This window comes from Quercus robur, chromosome 1 (genome assembly GCF_932294415.1).
Source record: "Quercus robur chromosome 1, dhQueRobu3.1, whole genome shotgun sequence".
Lineage (NCBI taxonomy): Eukaryota > Viridiplantae > Streptophyta > Magnoliopsida > Fagales > Fagaceae > Quercus > Quercus robur.
The window spans coordinates 37,998,248-38,007,853 of NC_065534.1; the positions used below are offsets into that span (position 1 = coordinate 37,998,248).

At 36.1% G+C, this 9,606-nt stretch overlaps 1 protein-coding gene and 1 non-coding gene across 2 annotated transcripts; one reads left to right on the plus strand and one right to left on the minus strand.

Annotated features, from left to right (window-relative positions):
• Positions 1-204: 204 nt before the first annotated feature.
• LOC126707594 (uncharacterized) lies at positions 205-1,434 on the minus strand. Its single transcript, XM_050407361.1, has 2 exons — positions 871-1,434; positions 205-744 (listed from the first exon to the last, which is right to left on the minus strand). Exons 1-2 carry the CDS (start codon positions 1,432-1,434, stop codon positions 205-207), a joined length of 1,104 nt encoding a protein of 367 aa, XP_050263318.1.
• A 7,689-nt stretch (positions 1,435-9,123) lies between these two features.
• Positions 9,124-9,195, plus strand: TRNAH-GUG (transfer RNA histidin (anticodon GUG)). The gene has a single exon. It is a non-coding gene; the product is annotated as a tRNA-His (tRNA).
• Positions 9,196-9,606: the final 411 nt, after the last annotated feature.

Sequence of the window (9,606 nt, forward strand, 5' to 3'; positions counted from 1 at the left end):
TGCTGTCATCCTATATGCCCATAGTACGCTTGGCAACTTTTCTGACCATACACCCTTTGCCCCCTCAAGTCAAGTCTTGATGATTTTAAGTAAAGATCAGTTCGTGACCTCAACTTGCCCGTTGGCTTATAGGTGGGTGGGAGAGAAGTAGTGGTTCTTGATTCCCAACTATGAGCAAAAATCTTTGAAGGAGTCATTGTCGAACTATTTCGTGTTATCTGATACCAAGGCTTTGGGGATTTCATACCTACAGACAATGTTCCTCCAAACAAACGTTCTCACATTCTTCTCCGTAATGGTAGCCAAGGCTTCTGCTTCTATCCACTTAGTGAAATAGTCTATACTGACTATAAGGAACTTCAGTTGTCGCATTGCCATTGGGAAGGAACCCATGATGTCGAGTCCCCATTGAGCGAATGGCCACGGGGTTGTCATCGTGGTAAATTCTTCCATCGGCTGTCTGATGACGTTTTTGAACTTTTGACATTTGTCACATGCTTTGACATAAGTCTGGGCATCCTTCTGCATGGTGGGCCAGTAGTATCCAGCTCCAATCAGTTTGTGAACTAATGACCGCGATCCTGAATGGTTGCTGTAGATCCCTTCGTGTACTTCTCTCATGACATAGTCCGCTTCTTTGGGGTTTAAACACCTAAGGTACGGGCGGGAGAAGCCTCTCTTGTACATATTGTCTTTTATCATAACAAATCGTGCAGCTTGGACCTTCAGCTTTCTTGCAGCTTCCTTACCATTTGGTAATGCACCGTTTTTTAAGTAGGAGATTAATGGCGTGGTCTAGTTGGCTTCAAAATTAATCTCCTATATATCGACAGGATCTATTAATGGTGAAAATTGAACAAAAGACAGTACCTTGCTGGAGATGATCATGTGTTCTGCTGACACGGCTTTGGCAAGACGGTCGGCTCGCTCATTCTCTCCTCTGGGGATTTGAACAACCTCTGCCCTTAAGTCGTCTACCCTTCTCTTCACTTGCTCCAGGTAATTCTTCATCCATTCACCCTTACATTCGTAATCCTCGTTTACTTGGTTGGTGATGATTTGAGAGTCGCAATGAATGACCACGCTCGCGGCCCCTGCTGCTTTAGCGAGATCTAGTCCTGTCACTAGAGCTTCATACTCTGCTTCATTATTAGTAGTAGGAAAGTTGAGACAAACCATGCATTCAATTTCCTCCCTTTCCAGAGATCGAAGCACAATACCTGCCTCTCCAGCTTGCCAGTTGGATGATCCGTCAGTATGTACACTCCACCGAGGATACACTTCTACCTCTTGGCTCTCCCTGTTAGTGAATTCTACAATGAAGTCAGTAACTACCTGCCCCTTAATGGCACTATGTGGTCGATACTGTATACCAAACTCACTCAACTCTATCGCCCATAGTGCTACTCGTCCAGCAGCTTCAAGATTGCTCATTGCTCATCGTAAGGGCTTATCAGTGAGGACAATCATTGTATGGGTTTGGAAGTACGACTTGAGCTTGTGGGCTACTGTAACTTAAGCGAAGGCGAGCTTCTCCATCAGTGGGTACCTTTCCTTTGCCCCACGAAGCGCCTGGCTGGCATAGTATACGGGTTTTTGCACCTTGTCTGCTTCTCTGATTAAGGCCGCATTGACGACGGCCGGTGATACAGCCAAATAGAGGAATAATTCTTCCCCTAGCTTTGATGGACTCAGTAATGGTGAGGAGGAGAAGTAGCCCTTCAGGTCCTCGAACACTTGTTGACACTTGGCCATCCATTCAAAAGATTTCTTCAACGTGTGGAAGAAAGGTAGACATTTATCCATTGCTATGGACACGAAACTATTAAGCACAACTATCTTGCCATTGAGGCTTTGTACTTCTTTTACGTTCTTAGGGGGTGCCATCTCTATTATAGCCCAAGTCTTGTTCGGGTTAGCCTCAATGCCTCTCTAGGACACGATGAACCATAGGAATTTTCCTGCGGTCACTTCAAAGGCACACTTGCCTAGATTAAGCTTCATGTTGTAGGAACGAAGGGTGTTGAATGTTTCCCTGAGATCCTCCAGGTGATCGTCCTCCCTTCGGCTTTTTACCAGCATGTTGTCAACATAGACCTGAACATTTCTCCCAATTTGTTGTGCGAACATCTTGCTCATGAGCCACTGATACGTCGCACCCACATTTTTTAGGCCAAATGACATTACTTTATAGTAGAAGAGGCCCTGGTTAGTAACAAACGAAGTCTTCTCCTGATTCGCTTTGTCTATTCTGATTTGGTTGTAACCCGAAAACGCGTCCATGAAACTTAATAGCTGGTGTTGAGTCATAGAGTCAACTAGGACGTCAACCTGCAAGAGGGGATAACTATCTTTGGGGCATGCTTTGTTCAGGTCCGTGAAGTCCATGCACATCCTCCATTTCCCACTGGTTTTCTTGACCATTACCACGTTTGCTAGCCAGTCGGGGTAATAAACTTTCCTAATAAAGTTTGCCTCTTGTAGCTTGCGAACTTCCTCTGCTATAGCTTGGTCTCATTTTAGGGCAAATACCCACTTCTTTTGATGTATGGGTGGAAAAACATGTGACACATTCAGCCTATGCACCATGACCGAAAGGTTTATTCCTGGCATGTTTTCGTGGCTCCAAGTGAATACATCCCGATTTTCTTTGAGAAAAATTGTAAGTGCTTGGCTGGCAAGGGTACCAATCCTGATCATTCGATCAAGATTGGAGTCATCAAGAAGTATCTTTTCAAGCCTTTCAATGGGCTCTGTCACTATCCAGTGTTCTTCTATGTTCATGGCCTAGAGCTGGTCATCCATCTTCATCATAGCTATGTAGCATTCGCATGCGGCCACCTAATTTCTGCGCAACTCTCCTACTCCATAATCAGTAGGGAATTAGATCATTAAGTGATAGGTCGAGATTATAGCCTTTCAAGAATTGAGGGTAAGTCATCCTAGGATGACATTGTAAGCAGACGAGCAGTTGGCCACAAGGAATGTTACGTCCTTAGTGATTTATTGGGGGTAGTCACCCACCGTTACGGATAGTGTGACTGCACCATGGGGAAACACCATTGTTCCTCCAAAACCAACAAGCAAAGTATTCGTCGGAATCAATCGCTCTGTATCAATCCTCATCTGTTGGAATGCTGGATAATAAAGGATGTCAACTAAGTTGCCATTGTCAATTAGAACCCAATGCGTGTTGTAGTGCCTTACTCGTATGCTAACGATGAGTGCGTCGTCATGTGGGTGGTGAAGACGTCGGGCATCTTCTTCCAAGAATTCGATGATAGGGTTGTCGATCCACGATATCTTTGGCACTAAACCTATCAGCTGGATGTTCTGAACCATCCTGAGGTAAGTCTTACGGGCCTTTTTGGATGACCCAGTAGCCATTATGCCCCCTATAATCATTCTTATATCTCTTATGGGCGGCCTAGAATGCTCGTTCTCCCATCGGGGAGCCTGCTTTTGAGGTGGATCCGCTCTTTCCTCGCTGATGAACCTCTACAACTTTCCTTACCTGATAAGGGCTTCAATTTTTTGCTTCAAGTCATAGTAGTCAGCAGTGTCATAGCCGTGATCATAGTGGAAGCGACAATTCTTGTCTCTAGACCTTTTATTAGGATCTCCCTTCAACTTGCCGAGAAAGGTCAGGGCTTTTTCATCCTTAATTTGCATCAAGACTTGGTCGATTGGGGCAGTCAGCGGGGTGAAGCTTGTGAACTTCCCTATAGGGGGCTTGGAGCGTTTGTCCTCCCGCCGTTATCCAGTCCTAGCCATCTTCTGCCCTCTGTCTAGCCATATGTCTTCCGGTCTTTCCCTTTTCTTAGGCCTCTATTCTCTAGCTAGTAGTGCATCGAGGGTTTGGACTTGCCTCTCTAAGGCAATGGTGCACGGTTCGTTGCCCTAATTGTTGGTGGTTGTTGCCATCAAACGAGTAAGTAACATGAAACTTTTTATCCTGGAAGCGGTGAATATGGCTTATCTCCTGAGTTCCCCACAGACAGCACCAACTGATGATGCCGAAAATCGTTAGTAAGCCACACAATACTCACGTGCTCGAAATGATACTTGTGAGACAAAAACAAAGAAAAACCCTAGGAGAGTACCGATGTGGTACTAGCCAAAGACCTTCCAAAGGTTAAGCCAGAAAACCTTTCACAACTCTAGAGTGCTAGAGTTAGGGTGAATTATACGTACCTTGTTTTTTAAGAGCCTTTGGGTTTTTATAGTAGTGTAGAACCAACCTCCGTTTCTTGTGTAGGAAGGCATTTCCTTATGGAGAAGATCATCTTTAATGGGCGTATATTACGGGATTCTCCTCATGTCAAGATTCTATTCATATTGGGACACTATCGATTAGGGTTAAGCATGGGGTGCAAGTTGTTTCCAATTAGGATTACTTGGAGGTCACTTAAACCATGTAGATGCCACGGGGCCTTGAGATCCGTCCACCTTGCGTCCGGGCATCTTGGATCCATCCACTGTTAGCACACTGGTCCAACACCGTCAAGTTTATTTAAATGGACCCGTTGTCCCTAATTTTACCCTCTTCAGTTTCAACAAAGACTCAATCTCTTCTTTTCTTTTAAATTCAAATTCAAATTCAAATTTCACGCATCTTAATACTTAGCCAAATCTTTCTAAAATACCAATTGGTTTTTAGTATAGATGAGGATTAAAAAAAAGTTTACCAGTTGAGTGAATTAGAACTCACAAATATGCTCTAGTTTAATAAGTTACTTCCAGTATAAGAGTAAGAAAATGAAGTATTAACCATTCATGTAACTTTTTTATTTTTAAGAAAACATACATTTAATACACTTTTTTTTTAGAGAGTTTCAACCTATGGTGTCCACTCCTGAAGATAACTCTTTATCATCAGACCAAAACACTAATTTTTTTTAAGCGAATTAGAACTCAAGAATATGCTTTAGCTTAATAAGTTACTTCTAGTATAAAAGTAAGAAAATGAAGTATTAACCATTCATGTAACTTTTTTATTTTTAAGAAAATATATATTTAATACACTTTTTTTTAGAGAGTTTCAACCTATGGTGTCCACTCCTAATAATAACTCTTTATTATCAGACCAAGATACCAATCGGTTTTTGGTATAAGCGAGGATTGAACTTCAGATTTCTTATTCAACCATCAAAGGCTTTACCAGTTGAACTAACTAGAACCCACTACATTAATACACTTTAATTCAATAAGATACTTATGATATAAGAGTAATAAAATGAAACAAAATGATGCATCAGTTATCTATATGCATATAGTTTATATATATATATATATATATATATAAAAATTAGGGAGCCATTAGTCAAAGCCATTAGTCAAATATATATATATATATATATATATATTAAAGAAAGAATATAAATCCATGAAATTCATTATATAAGCCTATATAAATATTTCACATTTATGATTTGTCCGGCATTAGTTATTATTTGAGTTGGTTTCATTTATAGTAGAATACTTTATCAAAGCCACCATCCATACTATTACAGGTATGTTTATCTTCTTTGGTATTTTTGTGTGTGTATGTTTTATTTTTTATTTATGGTTTCGCTTATGAGTTATAAAAAGCAATTTTAAATCCATGAAATCCATTATATAAATCTCTATAAATATTTCACCTTCATGATTTGTCAACATCTAGTATTATTAGAGTTATACTTAAAGGTATGGAGATTTATCCTTTTATGGCTATACTCTTCTTTTTTATCCTACAAAAATATGTTTTTTTTTCCTCATAGGTTTTATCTATTTCTAATTTAAGAATTATCAAATTTTGTATTTTTTCCTACAATAAATATTTCATCTTTTTTATATTTAGGTTGTAGTTGTGTTATATTTATATGTGCGTTATTAGATTAAATTAATTTTCTTGAATAGTAAAATTTTTATGTTGCTATTTCTCATTTTTATTTTTGTTGTTAGTAATATTACATGTGTGTGCGCTACAAATGTCATTATAAGACACCGGATAAGTTAGAAGAGAATTATTTTTTTTTATTTTTTTTTTTTGGCAAATGAAATAACTTTACTTAAGTTTCCATAGGTTTTTAATTATTAAATTTAGGAATTTTTTCATATAAATATGTTGTGTGATTGAATGAGACTTTTAAGAACAATACTTCATATGCAATTTATATAATCTAGATTCAAATGATTATTAATTTATTATTTTTGAATAAAATTATTCTAAAAGCACGGGAATAATACTAGTTTATATATAATTTTTAGTTTTTTTTGAAAGAAAATAAGAGGAATGGGAAATTTTAAAAAGTGGCATCCCCATGCTACCTCTTAAGTAAGCGTGACAATTCGTGTTCGCATGTCAAGTTCGCGTCGTGTCAACTTATGAATATCTGATTATATAGGTCAACACTAGCCTTACATGTTTATTAAACGGGTGAAGATTCCTTAACCCTAACACGACCTATTTATTAAATGGGTTAGTCATATCGACTTGTTTATAAGATTTTATCAAAATGAAAAAAAAAAATTATGAAAAAACAAACAAGTAAATATTTTTAATATAAAATTTAAAACTAACGAGTAACTGCATCACAAATAATAATTCAAAACTAAAACATATCACAATATCACAAATAATCAATCACAATATGTCAAAGAAAATAAACCACAACAACTAATAAGTTTATATACTTAGGATCTGAAGGGTATATTAGTAAAAATTCATTTATTTAAACAGGTCAAACGAGTTCCATGTATTAAACACTAACTTAACCCATTTATTAAATGGGTCAGTCATGTCAACCCAAATGTGACATGAACTCATTAAATCTCAACCCATAACTTACTAATTTCGTGTCGTGTCATGTTGGGTTTGCAGGTCATGTCCAATTTCGTCACCTCTACTCTCAAGCCTTATAGCCGAACATTTATCTATGTATCAATTTTTTTTTTTTTTGGGGAAACCAATGTATGAAGTTTTAAAACATTACTTCAACAGGTTTCAATTCATTTTGTATGCTATTTATTCATTCGTCCTGAGATGAGAGCTATTAATCAAACCCCATAAGTCTTTCTCAAAAACAAAAAACAAAAAACAAAAATCAACCCCCATAAGTCCATAACCCAACCACTTCTCAGTCTTGACTTTACTGCTAGTAATTAATTTGTTTATTGTGCCGTTGAGACTAAGAGCGCGTTTGGATTCGGCTGAAAATTGTTGCGTTTGCGTTTTGTCTGTTTTTTTTTTTTTTTTTTTTTTTTTTTTTTTTTTTTCTTTTCACGCGTTTTGGAGCGTTTTGGGTGTTGCGGCTACTGTTCATGCACTGTTCAATGAACAGTAGCCGCAAACTTTGACTTTTCAAATTTTTTTGGACCAATCACAGCACATTGTGTACTGTTCACGGACCCACAAATTTCACTTTTCAGCAACTTTTTCATTAAAAATGGGTCCCACGATACTATTCACACATTTAAAAATTATTTCGCTACAGTGTTTTTCAGTTTTCAGTTTCAGTTTTCAGCTGTATCCAAACGGACCCTAACTCCCATAAGTCCATAAGTCTTTCTCGTTGCCCGTGATTATAGAACTGTATTACAAACTCATTTTGTTTTTTTTTTTTTGTGCGAGATTTTCCTACCTCGATCGTATGAAAGGACATTGAAAATATGAGATTTCCAAACTTCATATGTAAATAAAAGTAAATTATATTCGTTCCGTCCCACTTTTTTTGTCTTCTATTCCATTTTGAGATGTTCTAAAATATTGTTTTGTTTCTAAAAATAAAAGTTATTAATTTAATAATATTCTTATTATACCCCTATTAATTTACTAATTCAATTTTTTGATAAATTTTTTTCAAGTTAGTTTTGGAAACTTATACATTTTTAAAAGGTAGACAGGACAATAAATGATATTCCCTTAAAAAGTTTGATTTTTTAAATAAGACAAAAAAAGTGGGACGAAGGGAGTACTTAACTTTTCTTAAACTTTGATGAAATGACGCTAAATGATTTATGAAATAGTAATACTTTTTCCCTTGAGTATGGAGTTTTTATAAATGTAATACTAATATTATTTTACTAATATAATATTTCATTTTTAGAAAAATAATTCCTATTAATTTATGCACATCTTTTTTTTATATAAGATTTATCTATACACTTTTTTTTTTATAAGGTTAATTTAAACATACCTTAAGAGGGAACTGTCATTCATTCATAAACCTCAAGGGGTTTCTCACCAAGGAAAAAAAAAAAAAAAAAAAATACCCTTATGAGAGGGAAGTGTTCGTAAACGTCCCATGGAGGTTGGTAACTTGATATAATTTACTTGAAAGGATTAGGATCCAGTGCAATTATTGCCTCCCTTTCACAATAAGTGTATACCACTTTTATTTTTTAACTTTCACATTTTCACTTTTTTCACTTATTCAATGGTTGAGATTGAAAATTGTCATTTTCAACTTTCAAACAAGTTATTGAAAGCTATTGCATCAGGTGCAAAATCATAAGGGTGTCTTAGATATGGTGTAATAATTCCTGTAATGGAATAACTAATTATGTGTAATATCAATTTGGTCATGTGGTTATATATTTATTACATGGATTAGTTATTACAAAATAATAACTATTCTTTAAATTGAAGAATAGCTTCTTCTTCTTTTTTCTTTTAATTTCTTTTTTAATACAAGATATAAATTCTACTTTAGTTTAATCTAAGTGTATATGTGTGTGAAACTCTCTCTTAAAGACTTGAACTCTGGATCTTATCTTCCATACCTCACCAGCACTTATACTTGTGGAGTAATCTTCGCACTAAGGGTGTGTGGTGATATTATTCCTCTTTAAAATGGATGTAATAGTTATTTCTTAATACATATAATAGATTTTAAAATTAATATATTTCCAAAAATATAAATTTTCCTTATACAATATCTTTACAAGCTTTTCATATGTAACAACCAAACTAATGAACAGTAATAATTATTCCATTACAATATCTTATGTTTTTAGTAATAAAAATTACTATTCAAAATATAATCTCCATTAGTGTACCAGACTTGCCCTAAATATTGTAACTAATCTCAATCATACTTGTAGTAATAATAAGTAAATAAGTAAAGCAACGAACACAAAGTGGCTGTAGTTTAGTGGTAAGAATTCCACGTTGTGGCCGTGGAGACCTGGGCTCGAATCCCAGCAGCCACATTTAAATTTGTCTTTTATTCATTTTTATTTAAAGCTGACCTGGGCTCCAATATCGAATCCGTTGTGCCACAAAGAAGATAGGTCCAACTCCACCGAGCTTCAAGATTGGTTTAAATTTTTAGGACCAGGCCTGATGGAACTAGGCCTAAACCATTTTACCTTTTGGGAATTAGATCAACATTTTAAGTTTTAAAACAGACTGATTGATGTCGCAAACATGGTCTGGCCTTAACACGGGCCCAATCACATTTAGGACGTGTACCATACAATGATTTTCTTTCTCCCCCCTTTGTACAAATATAAAAGTTTTCGTCTCACTTATTGGTGACCTAGTGTTTTCTTAGTGATGGATGTGAATTAATTCTTTTGTTGGGTAAATTTTAGTTAGATTTTGTCCTTTCTTTATTTTAT